A 23,437-nucleotide genomic window follows, 5' to 3' on the forward strand; every position below is an offset into this window, starting at 1 on the left:
AAGAAATGAGTCACGTGCATTATACTGGGGGGGGGGGGCACACACAAGAGAGACTTTGGAGAAAGCTAGGTATGGGTGGGTGGGGTTCTTCGGTAGTGGGTTTTTACTGTAAAGCTAGTTTTAACCTTTATATGGAGCGGGTGCTGCTGGTCTGTAATACCCTTGCCACGTAGACAAAAACTGAAGTTTGAGAGCATCTCGTGTACAATTGTGCATTGCTCTCGACTGGTGATTGTAGCTGATGTACACTAGTGTATTTCAAATTCTGTCATTCCTAAGTTGTTCATTCCAACAGCCCAAGTAGTTAGATGCATTTATTCCACCCAATGAAACAGCACTGGGAATGAGAACACTAGATGGGGGTAAAGCACTGCAAAACAACAGCCAGAGTAAGGCTCTCTGGGTTTCTTGTACCTGTTCTGCACTGCTGGCCTGGAATGGGCAAAGCAGGGGGCAGAAAAATGAGCTTTCCAATTCAGAAGAGCAAATGAGAAAAAGACCTTCCTGCTCTATGACATCATCTCAGAGGCAGTGGCCAGAAAGGGCCAAAGCACTTGGTCTTGGTTGGGGAGCAATGGGAGATGGTGGCCACCCAGCAGAGCACCTAAACTCCATAGGAATGGAGCCTTGCATGGAATACCAAGTGGCAGTTGATTTCTCTCAGAAGTGTTAGATTTTTTTTTGCTCCTCATGTTGCTCTACGTGCCCCCTTCCCCCTGCAAGCCACTCTTCCTCCAACCCCCTCTTCCCAGGGCTACACAGTCCAAAAAGACACCCCTCCTAATCCCTGCATGACTGGTACTCCTGTCACAACACAAAATGATTTCATAACCACTTAACATTGTGCAGCTCTGCTGCACAAGGAGTGTTGCTATATAATTTATAGTAGACAGGGGGCCATAAAAATTATTCATTAAAGCACCAATCAATCCTACCAAATGATGCATACAGCCCCATTAACCTCAGTTGGGCACTGCAGAAGCCCATCTCCACGAATCTCTTTGCAGGCTCAGAGCTTTTCAGACTTGTTTCTCAGGAAACTGGGATCCCGGTTATTCCGTATTTGAAAGAGCTCCTACAATTATTCCCTCTGCACTTGACAATAAATTCACTTAAACTAGACACTTGCTTTAAATATAACTGATCGGCATGTAACAACATCCCAGCATTAAAAATCCCAAAATCATTTGGGTGGGATTTTCACAAGTGCCTTAGGAGGACATCCGATTGTCCATGCACTGGGAAGTTATTCCACCTTAATACTACTGGGGTCACTGCTAAGCTTCTGTGTTAGAGCGCAGATCCACTCCCTCTATTTTTGGTAAAGTTACCCGAGGTATACTGTCCAGAACTCTGGATTGTTCAGGATATGTTGAGGAGTTCCATCTCCAAGAGGCGGTACACTGTTTGCAAATGAGGGGTACAGGGTGGGCTTCAGGAGGCTACACAACATGTGTCCCTAGATCCGTTCATAGAGCCAATTACCTCAGACAGTTATGGGCTGCATCTCTGAGTCAGCAAAAACTGGCACCTGAGATTATGGTTTGAAGCATTTTTCCCAGGTCACCCAGAATGCTTCTTTAAGGGAAACCTGTGGTATTATATAGGGTTTACTGTGGATCTTCTCCTGATCCATGTTGTTCAGAGAAATACATTTAAGCTTCCAGCAAATGAAAAGGATTAAGCAAACAGAAGGGAAACTGCCATCTAAGGCCACCAAACAGGTAGGGTTGCTTCCCATTGCACCAACTCTAATCAAGGTAGGAGGAGGAAAGCGGTTAGAGAAGCAGAGCTCGACTGCTGGAAAGCATGAATATACAAACTTCCTATTGACTGCCTGACACAGTCTGAGGAACTCTGTCAGTTTGTACTTGTAGCAACCATATCCCAGAACTAGTTTGAACTAAGAGCTATTGACTTCTGGAGGTATGAAGCAAGACAAAACTGCAGAAGTTATCCAAAGCCTAAGATGAGAACTGCATAATCAATGGTTATGTCAGGGGAAAATGCCTTAAAAATATGAGACCTCCAGTTGTGAAACTGTCAAAAAGCAACAGTGCTGCAGATCCCAGTATAAAGTATTTATTTAATACTCAACAATTAACACAAAGTCCTCCTTTAAATTCATTTTTTTTTACAGTAAATAAAAATGTATTATTCCCCCCATGCATGATCACTGTGTATTAATCTAAGCCTTTTATTTTAGATGTGAAAAAATAAAGTGTTTCCCCGATTTCATCTTTTAATCATAGAGCTATCACGTGGTGCACTGCATTGAAAGGAGACAAGAATTATTATGCCTAATGCACAGCTTGTGGTTATTATTTTTTACATAAAGTGTTAAATGAATCAACCACCCAATAAAAATAAATATTGTATCTTAAAGAACTGATAGTTTTGCAGTATCCCCTTTCTGGAAATAGAACTGTGTTTCAAAGATTTCCATGTGCTGCTTTTAGCAAATAAAAAAAAAAAAAAAGGAGTGGTTTTGTTTTGTTACTAAAACAAAACCTCAGACTGTCACCTTTACACACTATTACAGACCTACCTAAAAGACTCCATTCTAAAAGAAAAAAACTAATATGTTAGAGGAGGTTTTTTAGCTGCTGAATATCTATGTATAAAACAACAAGGCTAAAAAATTCTGGTCTAATTAGCATCCAATCATTTACATTCAATGATCCATTCTTATAAGTGGTTGCTCACCTATCCTCTGATAAAGGAACATCTGTATCAGAATGGTGTAATTTGGAGATTGATTTTAGATACACAGAATTGTTCTGGAGTGTGCAAATTATACTAATTGCTGTGACAGGAATGAATTTTAGGGATGTGTGTGTGGTATTTAAGTTTCCTGAATGTGCACCTTTAATTACACCCACTCTGGGTTGCCTTGAAATACTTTTGGCACTGGGTTTATAGATCAGCTATATAACTATTTACCCTGCCTTTCAAGACATTCCTTTGTGACAGCAAAGGTCAAGCATTTTTCATAATACACTAAAACAAAACTGGTTTAAAAATGTAAAGCAACAAACGAATGTTTATGCTTTATTTTGTATTGTTGTGAAAAAGGGAATACTGCATTTGAAACTGTAGAAGACTATATATCTTAATCAAAGCCACCAGCCAGCATATTGGAAGTCTGATAACAATCATTCCAATCAGTTCTATTGGCTATTTCTTTTTACATAAATAATATAGACCAAACATCATAAAACATTTCAGCAACCTTCTTTAACAGAACAGAGGAACCCTTTTAGTTGTTGAGAAACAATTGCAGGACTCAAATTCTGAAATTGTCTTTTGAGTTACCAAATTGCCAAATTCATGCAGCTCCAATGAAAAAAAATTCAATCAAGTTCAATAGGACTGCTATCTTCTTGACCATCTTCTGCATCATCATCTTCCCCAGTTCCCATCAGACTGTTTAAAAGATTTCCTATAATTAAATACAGGATAGTTAAATTTTAATTTTGGAAAACTGGTGGAGTAAACTATTTTATTCTGAAGTTCATTACTGTAATGGAGTGGATAATTAAAAATATAAATATAGAAGTTAAAAAGGTATTCCTCAAATTACAGCAGCTTCACAGTAGTGTACATTGCAGGCCCAATCTGTGTTTCTTATGTCCCTTTAAGTTATGCAGGTGCTTACTGTTATATGAAAAACTTATACTTCAGAATTAATCATTCTTTAAAAACAAGGCCAATTGTTAAAAACTGCATGTGAAAAACATTTTATCATTAATAAAAAGTAATTACAGAAAACCACAGTAATCATCTCAAACTGCATGCCAAAGCGAGCTAGAGCACTTTAAAATCTGAACTAGAATGGACTAGAAAACTAGAGCTGTAGTTGAAGCCAAACATTGTTCTATAAAAAGTCTGAGCATCTGAGTCTCCATTTACAAACAAAACAAATCAATATATTTTTAAATTAAAAACCATATAAGCAGTGAAGTTATTTACATTAATTTTGAAACCTACTTTTTCCAACTGACACATTGTCTAAATATTACTCCTGGGGGGATTCTGCGCCACAAAATTCTGCGCCAAACTTCAAAAAATATGCAAAATTCTGCAAATTTTATTTGTCAAAATAATGCAATATAATCATACTAGTTTCAATTGTTTTGGTAAGCTATTTAAAGCACAATACAGAAAAAAGTCACAATAACTATTCAGCATTTCCTAAACACACTGAAGTTAAATTAGAAATACTTGCTAACTAATACCCTGCATTCCAGTTATAATCCTGGATTTTCATTTAAACTGCATTACAGAACACCAAACATGGTGGGGGGGGGGGGGGGGAGTGTAGAATGTCATTTTAAAATTGCTCAGACTTTCACACATGAAAGTCATACAGTTTTCTTCATCATTGTTCTGGACCTAGCCGGGTAGTTTGGAAAGGGGTTTGGTTCTGATTGTCCTGACATTTTATTGACTGCTTGGTAAATGTTTTATTTGCCCTGAGAATGGGAACAGTTAACTAACAACAACATTACTATGCAGACAGGTTGCTACATTTCTGCTTCAGAGAATGAGATCAATTAACAATCAACAGAAACATTAAACAAAAAAAGTGTTGTTTTTTTGTTTTTTTTTGTTTTTTTACACAAAAGCTATTTTCTTTAACATAAAAACAATTTTCGGTAATATGATACTAATATTTAAGTGTTTTTTTCAGTTCTCAAGAAGTTACATTTTACTAGGCAGGCAGGGTGCTACACTTCTGCCTCGGGGACAGAGCTTTCCGCCTGAACAACAAAAAGACCTACCCAGGACCGGCGCTAGAGTTTTTCGCGCCCTAGGCACACAGCCATTTCGCCGCCCCGCACGCCGCTCCCGCAGCTCCGGTAGAGCTGCCGCAGCCATTTCTGCAGAGGGTCTGTTGGTCCGCGGCTCCAGTAGAGCTGCCGCAGCCGTGCCTGCGGGAGGTCCACTGGAGCCGCGCGGGACCAGCGGACTGTCCGCAGGCATGACTGCGGCAGGTCCTTCGGAGCCGCCTGTTACCCCTCCCCCCCCAGCAAAATGCCGCCCCCCGAAAATCCTGGCGCCCTACGTGATTGCCTAGTTCGCCTCAATGGAAGCGCCGGCTCTGGACCTACCCTCCTCCACCCCCTCAAGCGGCAGTATTGAGAGAGGGACAGTCTCTCTCTCTTGTTGGCCAGGCTCAGTAGGCACACACATGGAGCCCCTTTCCCCCTGCAGCGATCTGCGCCTCTGGAACAGAAGCACTGCCTTGGCTGCTGGGGAAGAGATGCGTGTCGTCCCCCCCCAGATTTCTTTTCAATTTTTCTGCGTGGGGGGCACAGAAATAGGAGGGCCATATGAATTCTGCACCCATGCCCCCCATGGGCACAGAATTCTTTCAGGAATAAAATATGGAGAATTCTAACTTCAGTGGGATTTGAGGACAATCAGCACTTTAGTGACCAGCCCCTAAAAAGACATTGAGAAATTACAAGTTTTTAGATATATCAGAGTGATTGATTATTGACATGCTTTTTAGGTTCCAGCTTTTACTGAAGTTGCCTCCGTTAACCCTGGAAAAGTTGCTGAAAGCACTGAATGGCAGAACAGATGTATATTGTAGCATCTGCCTTAAATACAGAAATGAAACTTGGGAAACAAAATTGTGGTTTATAACATAGCGTTTGCATGCCCTCCATCTCACTCTCACAGATGGAAACTTCTGAAAGCCTGTTTACATACTGGATCAATTACAATAGTGATATTTTTACTAAACTTTGGGTACCAGATAAAGGAATTAAACACGTATTTATTATAAGCCAAAGAAGTTTGAGGGAGAATTTATTTCTTTATGGGAAAATATTGTAGTCAATGATGTTTTAAATATAAATGTGAATCAATGTGTTGCGCTTTTTAAATCACAGCGGAAAACAAAACGTGAATAGTACTTAGTAACTGATGTTTTGATTTCTTCTTCCAATAAGACTTTTGTAGAAAAAACTGCATTAATATTGATTCCTCATGCAGAAACAAACACTTACGACAAACACTACTTACTTTGAAAAATCGTAGACTTCTAAGGTCCCAGTTCTGCAAATACTTCCAGACGTACTCAACTTTAAGAAATGAATATTCCCATTGAAATTAATAGGAATACTCATATGCTTCAAGTTAAGCCAATGCATAAATTTCAGCCGGAGGGTTTACTTTGCAATTTACTATTTATCTCAGATTTAATATTTATAGGGATATTATACCATTTCTTCCCTTTTTTAACCAAAGGGAGGATTTTACAAACTTCATATCCATTACATTACAAGTGTAACTGATTAATTTTATATTGGTGACTAATTTTATCTATGTTTACTTGTGTCATAAAGACACTATACATAAATTAAAAATAATTTAATAAATTAGGAGAAATACAATGAGTGAGTAATAGTCCATAAACTGGTACTATTTCCAGAAAGATTAGACGTTGTATCCATAGACATTTCATTGTTATAAATTACCTAGTAATCCTCCATAGGATGACGTCTGCTTGGGTGGAACTCCAAAGAAGAGCTGTCCTATTCTATCTAGGTACTGAAATGACACAAAACAGATATTAATTGTTTATACATGTCACAGTATCTAAATAAGAAAAGTCAAACCCTATAATTTTCTAGCACCGGGGTGGGCAAACTTTTTGGCACATCTGGGCATGGAAACTGTATGGCGGGCCATGAATGCTCATGAAATTGGGGGTTGGGGGGCTGGAGGGGGAAAGAGCTCCGGCTGGAGGCTGCGGGCTCTGTGGTGGGTCCAGAAATGAGGAGTTCAGTGTGCAGAAGGGGCTCTGGGGTGGGGCAGGCGGTTAGGGTGTGTGGGGGGGGAGTGCAGGAGGGGGATATGGGCTGGGAGCAAGGGGTTCAGAGGACAGGAGGGGGATATGGGCTGGAGGTTGGGCGGGGGGGTCAGGGGTTCAGGCTCCAGGCAGCGCTTATCTCAAGCAGCTCCCAGAAGCAGCGGCATGTCCCCCCTCTGGCTCCTACATAGAGGTGCAGCCAGGCAACTTTGCACACTGCCCTGTCTGCAGACACCACCCCTGCAGCTCCCATTGACTGTGGTCCCCAGCCAACAGGAGCTGCAGGAGCGGCGCTTGGAGCATGGGCAGCGTGTAAAGCATCTTGGCTGTCCTATGTGTAGGAGCCAGAGGGAGGGCGTGCCACTGCTTCTGGGAGTCGCGTGGAGCCATGGTACGCAAGAAGGGGGGCAAGCTCCCGACCCCAGTCCCCAACTGGAATGCCAGAGCAGGACAAGCCCCGGACCCTGCTCCCTAGAGGTAGCTCGAGGGCCAGATTAAAATGCCTGAAGGGCCAGATGCAGTCCCCAGGCCTTAGTTTGCCCACCCCTGTTCTAGCAACACAACTTCTCTCTCCAATTTGCAGAGAAACAAATGTTTTTGAAAAAAATAGAGACAATGTGCTTTACATTTATGAATTACCATAACTGCTTTCTCAAAAGGCAATTGTCTAAACCTCAGATTGTTCCAGTGACAAACAGTTTGCACAGTATCAATCCCATTTGATAAAAACCTGACAAAAAGTCATCTGTTGCATTTTATTAGGCTATACAATATAGGGTGACCAGACAGCAAATGTGAAAAAATGGGATGAGGGTGGGGGGTAATAGGAGCCTATATGAGAAAAAGACCCCCAAATCAGGACTGTCCCTATAAAAATCAGGACATCTGGTCACCCCAATACAATATAGCACGTGTGTGCGTTATGTTGAAAAGGCATTATTTAATCTAGTCTACTGGGCTGTGTTACAACTAACTACTGATAACTCACCTCATTATACATAGGATCTCTTTTCAGTGAAGGTTGATACTGTTCACACAATACTGTAAATACTGTTAGTTTTCCTCTAGAAAGGAAACAAAGCACAAAATGTAATCGTAGCACAAAATGAAAAAGTTAATTAAAATCAAAGTAATAAAAAAATCATACCCATCAACAGCCAGTAACAGAAACCAGATGAAATTTAGCAATGGTTGTACAAATGGAGGCCCCTTTTCTATTGAAGGATGTTTCTGTGTATATGTCGTAAAAACCACTGATGCACTGGTTTTATTTTTTAAGCAGAGAAATCTGAAAGAGGAAGCAGTAAAATAGATGTTAAAAACTGTATTTGGGAGCTCCCACGAATTTCTTTTAAACTAAGAAAAAGAAAAAAAAGTCTAACGTTCACTCTGATCTACAATAACTTCAACTTAAAAAGCCACATCAGGCTCGATAGATCAGTTAATAATAGAAGCTCTATTAACTGAAAATAAAGAGCTCTAGCAACCACTTAAAATCAGCCAAGGAGAAAATTGTTAAACGACTTCAAAGAACACTAGAAGCATTTGCAAATTAATAAGAGTCACACTGTTAGCTTAGATAGTAATAGTTAATGAGAAAGTTAAGCTAAAGGAAGACATGATTCTATCCAACTTTATTCAACCTCTATCAGAAGCTCATGAAAAATTATAATAGGTGCTACTTTTTATGCATAATTCAGGTTAACTGGAACTGTCTTTACTGTGACCAAAAGTTTATCCCATGGAAATAAATTTTAATTTCAGCGCATACCTCATTTTTCCTGATATCCAAAATAATCACCCCCCTCTTTTGGTGTGCAGCTGTTAATCCTGAATGACAAAACAAATTTCTCTTCTACTCTTGGTACTGATTCAGTGCTAGTACATCAAACAAATTCTGTCCATATTGTGTCTAACAGTCTTATCTTAAGTAAATAAAGTCAGACTCTCAAACAGAATTTGTCACTAGTTAATGAACTGATTGATGACCAAGATCATCTGATTCTTGAATAATGCCAAGTTATTTCTAGTTATAGTTTTTCCAAGACCCGCACACTTACTGGGAACTTTGTGCTCAGGTGGTAAATGCTAGTAAATATTGAGAGGGCTGTAACGAGAGACTTAATTTTCAGTTCTGTATTAGCCTCTGTACCTGAACCATTAGACATTGTGGGTTGTTGTTTTTTTTTATTACTAATTATTATTATTGTTCACTGCTCAAGTTACAACATCAATTTTGCATAGGATTATAGCTTATGATAAATCCACATATGTTGTAAGATTTATTCTAGCTATACATCTAGGTCAGTAAAAGATTTAGTTGCATAAATACTGCTTGGCAGAATGTACCTTTATAAATGCTTTTCAACACATGTAATTGCCCTGCCTGTACTGGAAACCCATAAAGGGACTGCTCCAGTTTACAGGTTGGAGAATGTTACAGTAAAAGCAGAAAGACTAGGCTTGAGAGGTGTTTCAGCATGACAAAAGCAACTACTGTTCCAACCCGCCCAATCTGCCATATAAGAGGCTTATAATAAAAAAATTAGAGGTGACAGATGAAAGGGAAGCCATTTTTACTGGCAGTTAGGTAGGCAACCTGCGATCTGCTCATGTTCAGAGTGTGTTAGTTAAAACAGAGTTAAAATTGACACAGTCCAGGCTAGTAAATCAAAGTATTTGACTATCAGTTTGTAAACCTGCATAATTATATGTATTCCTTCCCCCTATAAAACAAATACTTTAATGATCTTAGGAAACTGGCAGTAACTCCACTCACTGAAGTACCCTACATTGCCACTGAATGTGCTTGATGAAACAAAAGTAGTTCTTAGATGGCAAGCTCCCAGGCAACGACCACATCAGCCTTTTGTGCTTGCACACAGCCCAGTGCAATGATCTGGGCACCACCATTACGTGAATAATAATGAGTAGGACATATTTCATCATCAGCCTTTCAGAGGGTATTATGAAGAGAAGGGAATCTTACAAATGGATTACAAATTCATTTTTAACATAAGGGAACTAATACTACCTCTTAAAAGGAGAACTTTTACTTTAATTATGAGGATGCTACTCTCAGATTCAGATGGATTAGTTTAGTTCTCCCAATAGTTAGTGTGCTTTCATATTGTCACTGTCAATTTTTTTTTTTTAAACACACACACACATATATAAATTGTGGGAGTGGGTCACATACAATCTTTGAATCAATATACAAAGTTTTTCCATCTCACTAACTACACAAAAGACTAAAAAACTTTATTCACTTTTACAATTTCTTTTGCAAAAAGATATATTTAACTTATAGTTACCCTACTTGGCTTGAGGCCAGACCCCAGAATGCAAATAGTTTAATCCAACACTTTGCACAGCAAACACTTTTATAACAAATAAATGTTGAACACCTACTGTAAGACTGCCTGAGCTACAAACATGTCCACCTCACTGCGATATCCTCTGGACGATGAATATTCTACTAGCATATTAGCACATCCTTCGCCATCTGTGGAGTGCAAGAAGTGATACCGAGATTCACAATAGTTTTGCTCTACAGAAGAAAGACAAAAAGAAAATGGCTGTTAAGAAATCAGTTTGTTATGCTAAATTCAAGAACATTTGGTAGGTTTGTTTCTTTTCCAAACAGATGTGTCATGAGGGCTGTTATGTAAACATGGGTATATACAACAAATATAAGGAAATGGCCATTTCAAATAAATTAAGTACATTTAAAATTAGTAATATTTAAAAACTGTTTGTATTCAGACATTGCTTCCCCGTCTAAATCGGTCTCACTCCTCAAATACACAAAATTACAATCTTGACCCTCAGCATATTAAATATATTACCACCTGTAGTGAGATGATGAGGCAAGAAGTTTCACCTCAAACTCCAATGCCATTACCTTGAATTGTGTGGAGAAGAGGTTTCGCCTAATTTTAGTCTGACTCATTCCAACTGTCAAACTTGAGTTATTTCTATACTGTAGCAAAAGTTAATAGGAAATAAAAAAATTTACCAGAACTTCATTTCAGGCAAAGCTGTATTTTAGCCAATGGCCATGGCACATCAGTCATGATATTAATTATATTTTGAACCCGAAAGTCCCATTTTAATAATCCAGCCTTCTTCAAATTAAAGTCTCAAAAGATATGACCTAAGAGAACACATATGGATGGCTAGCAAGTCATCTGCTCTAGTCCGAGCACACTCTATTTTAAGTACCTGCTGTTTCCTTCGCTCATCACGTCCACACTCCTGCTGGAGCTTCATTGAGAAACCAACATTAATGTTCAGAAATATTCTCACTCGGCAGCTGACAACAACAATAGCCATCAAATGCCAACCAATAACTCTCACAATTATATCACTGAGAAATAGTACGGCACATCAAACAAAGGCAGTCTGAACTTTCGACCAAGGGGTAAAGTTTACTATTTTTGACTAACATCAGGACTTCAGAGCTGCAGAAGAGCAGGTCTGATTTTGTTTTGTTAGAAAGTTGACTTAGTATGTTGGTGTTAGCAGAGACTCATGGGACATCAGAGAAAGTGACTTTTTGTTCAATTATTCTCAAACTAACGTTTGTATGGGCTGTATATAACACACCTTAAATTCATGCATCATCTCTGACCGAAATAAGAGTTTTATGCACTTCTCTCTTATCACATTGTACATTTGATTTCACGCATAATGAAACCACAATAAATTCAAGAAAAGGGCTCTGAAATTAGTTATGTTAAAGTAAGCCTGATGGTCAGAGTTCAATTTCATGTAGACACTAAATCAAAAACCTAAAGACTACTGGGAAGTGTTGCCATGCACTGAAACTGTCTCTGGTGAGTTTATCCAGGATTTTTTTTAAAAAAAGCAGACACTGAAATAACTAAGATACCATCGATTGTAAAACTCTCTTGTGACTAGCCTGGCTTTACTACAGCACAAGATGGAAGCCTCACTCTGTGCTCTGCTCTCCAACAGGTTCATCAAGCAAAATTTTAACTTATACAGTAAGAAAAGAACAAACCCAATCTATACAAATTTATATTTCTTTTTCATCCCTAAGAAAATTAAGTTATTGATATAACTATCTTAAAAGATTTCTAAAATCTCAGTGTTACAAAAATGAGCAAAGGCAATTGTTCCTACCTTTCCACAACGTGATGGCTAATAACTGATGTAGTTTCGGATGACCGAGTTTCCCTGATCCACCACTGGACCATTTCAGTGCTCTAGACACGAAAGCTACTCTTTCAGGAGAATTTGGATCCATCAAACTAAACACTTTTGCCAAGTTTTCTAGAAGCAATACAAATATGCAATTAACATTACCAGGTACGTAGCAAAGTTTCTCCTGTTATCAATAAACTTTTGTAAAAACCATCTTGAAAGATTAGTTGTTCTTCTTAAATGAGTGACTGAACAATGTACTTCCATGTGTAAAAGTCAATCTTAAATCTGTAAATCAGTAACGTCCAATTGACCTCTCCGCTGCAGTGCCAGAAACCATACCTTGCCTAGTAACTGGCACTAGGTAGGAACAGCTTCCCGTGTCCCATGGCTTAATACAGATGTTCCTTTGCTGTCAGAGAGTTCCAGTGAGGAGACAAGGCTTCAGTTAGGAAGGTGCACACCAGTCAAAAGAAGTGTCAGGGATGGGAGCCTGTAATTAGGAGCAGGGCTGTCGGAGGACCGGAGTGAAATGCCAGACTGGATCTACGGAAACCAAGTGCATTCCCTATCCCATTCTCCAGTTGGTCTGCAGGCCCCTAGAACAGCAGTTGATGTGGAAGGGACTCTTCATGCGATTTCCAGCTGGGCAGCTCAGAAGAAGGGCTTTATGAACTGCACGCTTACCCGACAAGCAAAGTTTCTTTGACAAAATGGCCGACCCGCAGGCAATGCACAGATCACCACACTGACTGGATAGGAAGCCGCTGTCCATCAAAGCGGCGGAGAGGTCAATTACTGTGCTGATAATACTTGTCGCTCCTGTGCTGGGGAGAGGACAATGCCAAAAATCATGCTCCACCTACAAAACATAGTGATGTTTGCTCAAAGTATGTCCGTATGCTTAGAGCCACATCAATTACTGAGAATCCATTATTTTTCCAGCAATTTTGTCTGCATGTCACTTCTGGAACTAAATTAGCCCCTTAGCAAAACAGGAGCCCACAACTCATGGCACAATGAAAGGGATTGAAGGTTTAGGAGAACATTACATTTCTGATAACACAAATTTCTCTGAACTGCAAATACACTTGGAACTCTGTCAAACTAAACACAAATGAGATAATCTCACCTAGTAGTTCATCTGTTACTTTTGCGTCCGATTTCTCTAAGGACTCTAAAACCAGCATGGACAGATCAGCAGCACTGTTTTGCTACAAAATGTGCACAAAAACAAGAAATGTATTGTTAGTGCTGAAGCTATCATTAGCTGCTAGAATAAGGTCAAGAAAATGCTTAAAGAATTTTCTGAAAATTTGCTTTTCACATGGAACAGGGACAATTAACCCTGTTCCACCCTCACAAAAAGTAGTAGTAATTTAATAAAGTAAACTGAAAACCTGCATGAAAATACAGCACAACTGGCTTAGGCTGCAAATGCAGTGTGGACACACATGAATGGCAAAGTCTCTACAAGTGATGCAATTCATCTCTACACAGAAAAGACACAGGACTCGTGCACTGGGAAAAGACTACATAGCAACTTCCCACAATAAAAACTTGTCTCCATGGGGACATTCATAAAAGTGAAGATGAATTAATCAAATCCTTGAAGAAGAATTAAGTGAATTAAATAACATCACACAAGGGTTTAATGTGCTTTAACATAGGTATTTTCATGCATTTTTCAGTTTACTTTATTAAATTACTACTACTTTTTGTGAGGGTGGAACAGGGTTAATTGTCCCTGTTCCATCTGAAAATTTGCTTTTCACAAAATTCTTTAAGTGGTGACTCATTAGTGTTAAAGTTTTGGGTTTATAAGCAGTCTAGAGCTTGTCTATACTAGGACAATCAGAAAAGACAAATCAACTAAGATCGTGATTGTCCTAGTGTAGACAAGCTCTAGACTGCTTATAAGCCCAAAACTTTAACACTAAATGAGTCACCACTTAATCTTCAAACAATTCGGAAAAAATAAAAGGATTTCTTACTTGGCTGTGCCTAAAGAACAACAGTGCCCCTGAATACATCAGTTCTCTTGCTTCTACGTGTTTGCCTTGGGACATATACCTGCAAATAAAAACAAAGCAAAGCAAAAAATTCTTGAGATAAAGTATCATTAAGTGACAGGTTTACATATACTAAAAAAATCACTTCAATTTGAAAGTTATTTAATACTACTTGAAGCATAAGGTGACACAAAGATTTATTTTCAAAGATGTATGTTTGTATTGAAAATCAATGTATAGACAAGTAAAAGCTACAATAAAGCTGGTTGTATAGAAAGCATATAGCATATGAATGGATCTTATTATAAATATTTAAAAAAATAATAATTTCCCTTTCCTGGTCCTCACCCATAAGTTAGTCCCAAAAGGAGAACAGATCAAAAGTTATAAGCATATGAAAACAAGGAATTGTAATAGAACTTTGGAACATCACATTACCACTTTTGCCCTAACAAATTCAGGGTTGGAAGGCACCTCAGGAGGTCATCTAGCCCAACCCCCTGCTCAAAGCAGGACCAAATCCCAACTAAATCCCCAAATCGCCTCCTCACAACCCTGGGTTTAGCAGGCCAATGCGCAAGCCACTGAGCTAATATTCTTACTCTTTTGGAAAGTGGGACAGCATCCAAAAGTCTGGTATGATGCACAAGACAATTATTCGTATTATGCGAATAATAAATGAAAGTCTCCAGCATGTCCTATTACATCAATTAATATATGGAACTTTAAAGTGCTTTCAGTATAAATGGTATACAGCACTGTACATACAGTTGAGCCATTACAAGACAAGCTTGCACATCACAAACATCATATCATAAGAACGGCCCTACTGGGTCAGAGCAAAAGTCCATCTAGCCCAGTATCCTGTCTTCTGACAGTAGCCAGTGCCAGGTGCCCCAGAGGGAATGAACAGAACAGGTCATCATCAAGTGATCCATCCCCTGTTGCTCATTCCCAGCTTCTGAGACATCTTCACTCAACTCTTCCCCAGTCTCTCCTCACTCTCTTCTAGTCTCCCTGATTACCACTTTTGGCTGCTACACAAGAGGACATGAGAAGTGCAACCATCCTCTGTAGAGCCAAATTAGCTAAGCTTTGATAGTATCTACAAAGCTGACAGCAATCAGAAAGAGTTACTACACAATATTTCAAAAAATCTGAGCAGTCACTTTCACCCATTTACATAGACAGCAAATGCAAGTGTAGAGAAGGCCTAAGACTGTAAGTTGGAGCGCATTAAATCAGCCCTGGGTGCCCTGAGGTGTTCACACTGGCAAGGCACATAGAATGCCTGAACCCCGCAGCTGGAGTGCTCCTGGCAATCCACCTCCATGAGAAGTATAAAGCTTTCTGAACCCTGGCTGAAACGCCACAGTGTTAGTGTGGATGATGTGTTGCATTACTGCACTGTGACTGGCTTCCAGAAATGTCCCATAATCCCTTGAACTCAAGTGGCCATTCTGGTCATTGTTTTGAACTCGGCTGCAGGCATGCGGATATCCCGTTTCAAAGCTCTGTTTCTGACATCCCGTAGGCTTATCTGCTCCGGGACACAAAGCACACCAGTACTGTGGAATTCTCCTGCTGGGGGGGTGGAGGGGGAGGGAGAATGTGTGTGTGAGAGAGAGAGAGAGAGACAGAGAGATGGGGACTGATGTCAGGTTTCCCCCTTCCCCCAACCCCCGTCTGAACTTACAAGATAGCATGCTGACACACTCTGCCCCCCAAAACACACAGTCTCTCCCCTCACATACACACATCACACTCCGTCCCACTCCCCATCCCCTCATTTGAAAAGCAGCTGGCAATCTAGTAGGATGCCCATGGAACAATGGGATTGGGAACCCTGCATCATGTGATGCTGTGCCTGCCCCATTAGGCATTGCAAACCTTTCCCAAAGCAACTGCAGCCACTTGTATGCTGGGATAGCTACCACAATGCACTGCTCTCTGTGGCCTTGCAAGAGCTGCTAATGTGGACATGCTCCACAGTCACAAGGAGCACAGTGTGAACATACAGCTGCTCTTTCCTTGCTGCTGTCTCCAAAGGCTGGTTTAACTCCCAGTGCTCTACGTCCGCATGGGTAGACATAGCCTTAGAAACTTCACATTTCAAAACCCAACTGCTGAACAATTCAGCTTCTAGCTTCTTCATTTAAAAATGAATGTTAAAAACTCAAAGTGAGAAAAAACCACCACCATCCTTCATTCCAAAATTGCCATTATAAGGCCATGTGATTAGTACCACACTGCTGTCATTAAATCTCCTGGTCACAACCACCACCACTCTCTATAGATAAAGGTTTTTGTATAGAATATCACACCTCGGTGAGTGGAATAACGTTTGTTGCGCCCCCGCTGGAGCGCTGCAGCGCCAGTGTGAACAAGGTGTTGCGTTACTGTGCTCTGACCGGCCTCCAGAAACGCCCCATAATCCCCTTAACTCAAGTGGCCACTCTAGTCATTGTTTTGAACTCCTGTAGGAATGCAGAAATGCCCTTTCAAAGCTCCATTTCTGACAGCCGGCACGTAAGCCATTACTGTGAAATGCTGTGTGTGAGAGACAGGCGGGGGGAGGAGGTGGTCTGCTGCTGTCTGAACTTAGAAGACAGCATACTGACATGCTCTCAGCCCCCAAAAACCCACTTTCTCCCCCCCGACATACACACACTGTCACACTCCACCCCACTCCTCCCATTTTAAAAGCACGCTGCAGTCACTTGCATGCTGGGATAGCTGCCCATAATGCACCAATCCCAATGCTGCTGCAAGTGCCACAAACGTGGTCATGCCAGTGTGCTTGAAGCTGTCAGTGTGAACAGACTGCAACGCTTTCCCTACTGCGCTCTAGAAGGCTGGTTTAACTCAAAGCGCTCTACATCTGCAAGTGTGGTCATGCCCTAAGTGGCCTGGCAGTGTGTACACCTCCGGAGTTACACTGCAGAAAGCTGCTTTACTGCGCAGAAACTTGCCCAGTGTAGACAAGACCAAAGTTGACCTTCCTGGATTCCCACTGATCTTTCAGCCAGCCAGCCAGATAAAAGAACAGAAACAGTATCTTTTTGAGCTAAGATTTTTTTTGCTCTCTCAGCTAAATTTCTGAGGCTGACACTGTTCAAATGTCAATACTTCCAGAATTTTAATATATTGTATGCTCCAGTGATTTCACTTTTATTTGATGATACTATGTGTTCCAAATTATTCTGGTCCTTGGCTTGCTTGTGCGATTTTGTTTATTTGTTTTAGTTTATAAAAAAAAAAAGATTACCTTTATCCGACTGCCTCTATACAGACTTTTTATGGACTTTACTGTATAGCAGGGATTGGTTTACTGAATGGATGAATAGTTTCATGTGTGATGATTTTGCAATCTTGGCTATTTATATTTTGAATAATGGCTGTTTGTTACTTTTATATACATAAATCAGAAGGAAAAAAAGAAATTGCTATTTCTTAAACTGATTGTTACAATGTTCCCTCTGGCCAGACAGGACCAAAATACCTATTTCCAATAGGAATATCTCTGTTCCTCCTCCTAAAAGCAAACTGCATTGTAACACCACCTTCCTGCTAAGTGAACTCTAGAGATCCATTAATATGGATAGTTCAACAATACAAGGTTCTTCCTCAGTTCCTTGCTCCTATTCCACTGCCCCCAAAGCATTGCCTTTCAAGGTCACCGCCTGGGGTGTAAAAGACCAAAAATCAGGAAAACGCCTATGACTAGTTGCGGAAAATATAATCACTTAAGTTTGTAGTAATTTTATTTATTTAAAGCAGCTTCTTACAAGTCTATTTTAACTGCAATTAAAGCATACAACTATAAATGCTAGGAATCCAGTGTCTGCCAAAAGCTCAGTTAATTTCCTTCTTCTGAAGACAGGACACTAACAAAATAATGCCATTTTAAAATGAAAGTTGTTCAAAAAATAGTTGTGTTGATAGAACTAATATACTGCATTACGCTTATCAAGATATAAGCGGTGTGTATTTGCACAGTAACAGTGGAATTCTATGTGCAGATTTATTCAGATATGAAATGAGCACATTACAAAAGCTAAGACAAATTTAGCCTTCAAATCTTTCAAAAATGTCTCACTTCATGATATTGTATAGTCACTCTCCAGATCACAAGTGAAGTTATTAAGAAAGCAACATGGGAAACTAAGTAGCACTGTATCTGGCATGTCAATTAATTAATTAAATTGATAATACTTCTTGTTCTTTATCTTTTATAAGATTCACCATTATTATAGATTACAGTGGAGTGGGAGCAGGGAAATGTAAAAATGGATCAAAACATTTCTGTAAACGAGACCCTGATGGCTTACTCAGATTAAACAAAGTGTCCATGAGCACTAATAAAACGTAAGCCAATTTGACTACCATCTTGAAGTTAAACCTGGAAGTCTGACTTGAAATTTCAACAGTCAGAAACCTAGATGTTCTTGAACCAGTCAGCACCTACAATAATAATGAGACCCAAGTACATACATTCATAGGAACATAGGAATTTCCATACTGGATTAGACCCGAGCTCCATCTATCCTTTCTCCAACAGTGGCAAGTATCAATGCTTCAGAGTAAAGTGTAAAAATCCTGAAGCAGGGAGAAATGGATAATTTGTCCACCCTCATTAGATCTCATCCTAATCTCTATTAGGGAATGGTTTAAACCATAAGTTTAGTATCTCTTCCAAAATTTATTAGCACTAACTATAACAATTCTAGATATTCCTGTTATTCCTAAGTGGTATCTCTTTCTGAATATTGATAAATTCTTGGACTCAATGACTTCCTGTGGCAAGGTCCACAGTTTAATTATGACTTATTATGGGGAAATATTTCCTTTTTATTATTTTTGAATTTACCACTTTTTTATTTCACTGAATGCCTCCTTGTTCTTGTGTTATGCCTGATCTACCCATTTTAAATTAATTCAGTGGGTTCAAGCCAGGATGCAAGTTACTGCATTTTAAATTACTAGGAAAGAAGAGACTGCTTGTTACAAGTTGTGTAAGAAAGAAAAACATTGTCACAATCTAAACTTTTCTGCAACAAAATTCAAGATAGATTTCTGCTGACAACTGTTTCAACAGAAGTATTTGGAGATGTATTGTTACCCTTAAACATCTAAGTACTATTTAGTCTCTGTCACTCGGACTACTATTAAATGCAAAAGAGCGTTTAATAATAAAGTCTTACACCATAGATGACAATTCAAGATTACAGCAGCCCTGTACTCAAAGTAGTAATACCACAGTACAAATACTGTACCATGAAGCAGACCTGTTACATTACTCATTAACAGGCAAGGCACAAAATGGAGTTGTGCAGTAGTATCTGCCTTTTTTTTTAAATTTCCATGTTGACTAAACATGGTGAGAAATCAATGCATTTTAAAGAGTCTTCAAATCAGTGACACTAAAATCAGGACATCCAAAAACCAGAATTACATCTGATCTGCAATTAAAAGTTGACCTACCAAGCAACCCATTTGGAGACACACCCTCACACTGCAGATTCATTTTAAGACACATTTTAAATCATCTTACTCTTAAAATGGGGGGTTTCATTGTGTATTTTAATTAAACAATTAATATTTGTTTTGGTTTTTAAATTCAAATTGTAATTTTATGACAGGTATGAAGAAATTTGCACACTGTACTTTTACATATGAATGACACTTTTAATTAGAAGGAAAACATTTTGGAGTAAAAGAAGAGTTTACAGGTTCTAAGGATACACCTATGTTACCACCAGATGATAACTTTCACCCAGGATGAGCTTTACTGCAGAACTACTAATTCAGTCACACTAATAATATTAACACACTGTACTACTATTCTATCTTCCATCTGGGAATCTCAAAGTCCTTTAGCAAATATTAATTAAGTCCTTCGGCAGCTTGTTTTAATATAGTCAACCTTTACATAACTCTGTGAAGAAACTGCTCCTCATGAACTCATTCTTTAATCCTTCTTAAAATGTAACCTTATCCTTTTAAGTTTAAACATCCCTAAAAAGGAATGAAAGCAGCTGAGAAGGTGGAAGGGGCATAATGTAACTAACCCATTTATGCACCTCAACAGAATGATGCAACACTACCTTGATCATTACCTCTTTCCATTGGTTAGAGAGAGGAGACCCCTACCAACAGGACTGGCCTTAGGATGCCAAGATGCTGGAGCAAATTGGCATAACAGGGGGAAAGAGGGTATGAAGAAATGAGTAAGGAATCTTTTTCTCCAATCCTGCTTGCTCCAAGGCAAGTCTATAAGCAGTGCCAAAAAGCCAGAAAAGGAAAAGAGAATGAAAAACCAAGCTGTATTTGCTTTTGGGCCTAATTGTTGTTGAGATCACCTGGGGCTCTCTAGACTGGTGTGATGACAGCCTAGTGAAGCAATGGACTACAAAAAGGGGAGAAGTTGAATAATGGGACCATTTATATAAGGGAGCCAAAGGGCCCACAATTTACAGGTCTGTGTGTGGACCTTCCACAAAAGGTCAAGCACGCATCATGCCACAGCAGAGTGGTGGTGAAGAGCTAGGTCACGACCTGCCTCACCTCCCAGACAAATCACTTCAAGGTGGAGACTGGCCCATGATCATTAACTACAAGACCCCACCATCAATGGGTGGCCCCAACCTCAAGGAGGTTACAGATCGGGAACCAGTCTCCAGACTTGCTGGCCAAGGAGTCTCAGGGCACTATAATGCCAGTCTCCACCCCATGAACATATATGTAGCTTGGGCACCTCACCCCCCATACCAGCCAACAGCCCTTCTCCCCCACAAGCCAGACTCCAGCCCCCCTTCACTCCCCTCCCCCCCCAGCCAGACGCCAGCCCCCTTCACTCCCCCGTCCACCATCAGCCAAGAGCCCCTCTTCCCCCAAACCAGACTCCAACCTCCCTTCACTCCCCTCTCCCCCACCAGCCAAGGGCTCTTCTCCCCCCACCAAGCCAGACTCCAATCCCCTTCACTCCCCTCTCCCCCCCAAACCAGACTCCAGCCCCCCCTTCACTCCCCTCTCCCCCGCCAGCCAAGAGCCCCCCTCCCCCCCAAACCAGACTCCAACCTCACTTTCCCTCCTCCCCGACGGGAAAGGACGAACTGGGGCGGCGGGGAGAGGGAATTATTCTAACTCCTCCCGCACCCCCCTTCCCCTCAATTCCGCCTCCCCCCGCACTTCACGCTACTCTTCACGGGGAGCCCCTCCCCCCTGTAGCCCAATCAGCTGGCGAGTAGGAGACGGGCAGGCCGCGCGGGCGGAAGGCTCTGGAACGGGCCGGGCTGTACCTGAAGAAGAGGGTCCGGTACATCTGGTGCGCCTCGTAGTATTCGCCCTTCTCCACGCTGGCGCGGAGCTTCCCCTCCACCCGCTGCACCCCACCGCGGTTCCGCCCGCCGCCGCCCTTCGAGGCCTCCTGCTCCGCTGCCGCCATCATCGCCGCCGCCATCGATGCTGGGGGGGGAGGGGAGGCGGAGAGAGACACGGGCCCGGCCCCGCACTTGCCTGCTACACACAGGCCCTGCTGCTCTCTACCCGGGCCGGCTTCCGTCAGCCCCGCCCACCGAGCATGACGGCAGCCTGGACGGGCCAGTGCCCGCAGCACAGCTTCGCGGTGGCGACGCCACACCACGTGACTCTGCGTCGGGCGGGGGAGGAAGGCGGGTATGGGGGCGGAGCGGTAATCGCTATGAGGGAGGTGGGTGGAGAGCGTGGGCTGACGGGTAGGGGGAGGGTGGATGCGGAGGGGTGTGGGTTTTGGGGAGATCCAGGCTGAGCCCTCCCAGCCGGAGGGAGGGTTGGGTTTCTGTGTCAGGATTGCTGGCTAAGGCTGCTGCAGAGGAGCCTGTCCTAGCCCGCTTGTGCCTGTTTGGGTGCCCTTATGCTTTGCTATTAATTTAACCTGGTTTTTTTGCCTTAGGAATATGAGGGACATCAGGCCTGGTTTTGCGGGGGATCTGTACAGGGTCTGAGCAGAGGTGTATTGTGAACTCGCCTTATCTCAAGTCTTGCTGAATCTTTTACAAAACCAAACTTTCTCCAACATGTGGGTTAGTCGCCAGTTAAACAGGGCATCAGTGTGGAGGCAGTTTTGTCAATATAATTATACATAATTCAGGACTAGCTGCTCAAAGAGGAAGTCATTTAAGGTGTCAAGAAACTTTTATCTCAGCAGCCCTTCCTGAGGTGATATGTACCCAGTCAACATGGGATAGTTGAAATCCCCCATTATTTTTTTATTTTAATAGCTTTTCTGTTCTCCCTGAGCATTTCACGGTCACCATCACTGTCCTGGCCAGGCGGTCTCTGATATAGCCCCTACTGCTATATTCTTATGGCACAGTTTGGTTCATTTAAGATTTTTACTTCATTTGAGTCTATGCTTTCTTTCACAGAGTGTGCCACTCCCCCACCAGCATGACTTGTTCTGTCCTTCAGAAATATTTTGTTACCCTGGTATTACTGTGTCCCATTGATTATCCTCATTCCATCAGGTTTCTGTTATGCCTGTTATATCAATATCCTCATTTAATACAAGACACTCTAGTTCACTCATCTTTAATATTAGACTTCTAGCATTAGTATTAAGCACTTTAAAAACTTGTCACTTTTTAGTTGTCTACCATTACATGATGTAATTCCATGGGACTTTTTTTCTTTTGACTGTTTCTCATCAGATCATACCTGTATTTTATGATCTTCTATCCTCTCCTCATTAAGACATATACAATTTCCATTTATAGATCCTCCCCTAAGGGATGTCCAAACCACGTGCTCCTCTGCACCTGTCGGCTTTCCCCTAGCCCTTAGTTTAAAAACACTCTATGGACCTTTTAATTTTAAGTGCCAGCAATCTGGTTGCATTTTGGTTTAGGTGGAGCCCATCCTTCCTGTATAGGCTCTCCCTTTCCCCAAAATTTCCCCAATTCCTAATAAATCTAAACTCCTTCTCCCTACACCATCATTTCATCCACGCATTGAGATCCTGCAGTTCTATCTGTCTAACTAGCCCTGTGTGTGGAACTGGAAGCATTTCAGAGAATGCTATCCTGGAGGTCCTGGGGCATCAATCTCTTACCTAGCAACCTAAATTTGGCCTCCAGGACAGGACTTCTCTTCTATCCTTCCCTATGTCGTTAGTACCTACATGTACCATGATCACTGGCTCCTCCTCAGCACTACACAGGCTTATATAGAGGTCTCAAGAGATGCACAACCTTTGCACCAGACAAATCACCGTACAGTTCTCCCAGTCAGTGCATACCCAGTTATCTCTGTTTCCAGTGATCGAATTGCCCATTATTAACATCTGTCTCTTCCTAATAACTGGAGTTCCCTCCTCCAGAGAGGTATGCTGGGTATGAGAGGATACCACAACGTCATCTGGAAGGAGGATCCCAACTATGGGATCTTTTCC

The 23,437-nt window shown here is 41.1% G+C and overlaps 1 protein-coding gene across 2 annotated transcripts; it reads right to left on the reverse strand.

The window, feature by feature from the left end:
• Positions 1 to 2,066: 2,066 nt before the first annotated feature.
• On the reverse strand, positions 2,067 to 21,644 carry GET4 (guided entry of tail-anchored proteins factor 4). Of its 2 annotated transcripts, XM_032770998.2 has the most exons (10): positions 21,309 to 21,514; positions 13,990 to 14,068; positions 13,128 to 13,209; positions 12,683 to 12,817; positions 11,975 to 12,124; positions 10,238 to 10,376; positions 7,974 to 8,114; positions 7,815 to 7,890; positions 6,492 to 6,564; positions 2,067 to 3,442 (listed from the first exon to the last, which is right to left on the reverse strand). In XM_032770998.2, the coding sequence occupies exons 1-10, from the start codon at positions 21,467 to 21,469 to the stop codon at positions 3,354 to 3,356; spliced, it is 1,125 nt and encodes a 374-aa protein (XP_032626889.1). In that variant the 5' UTR covers positions 21,470 to 21,514; the 3' UTR covers positions 2,067 to 3,353. The 2 variants fall into 2 exon arrangements, with proteins under 2 accessions (XP_032626889.1, XP_032626890.1); XM_032770999.2 differs by lacking the exon at positions 12,683 to 12,817 and having other exon boundaries at positions 21,309 to 21,644.
• Positions 21,645 to 23,437: the final 1,793 nt, after the last annotated feature.

This window comes from Chelonoidis abingdonii, chromosome 9, assembly GCF_003597395.2.
Source record: "Chelonoidis abingdonii isolate Lonesome George chromosome 9, CheloAbing_2.0, whole genome shotgun sequence".
NCBI classification, from domain to species: Eukaryota; Metazoa; Chordata; order Testudines; family Testudinidae; genus Chelonoidis; species Chelonoidis abingdonii.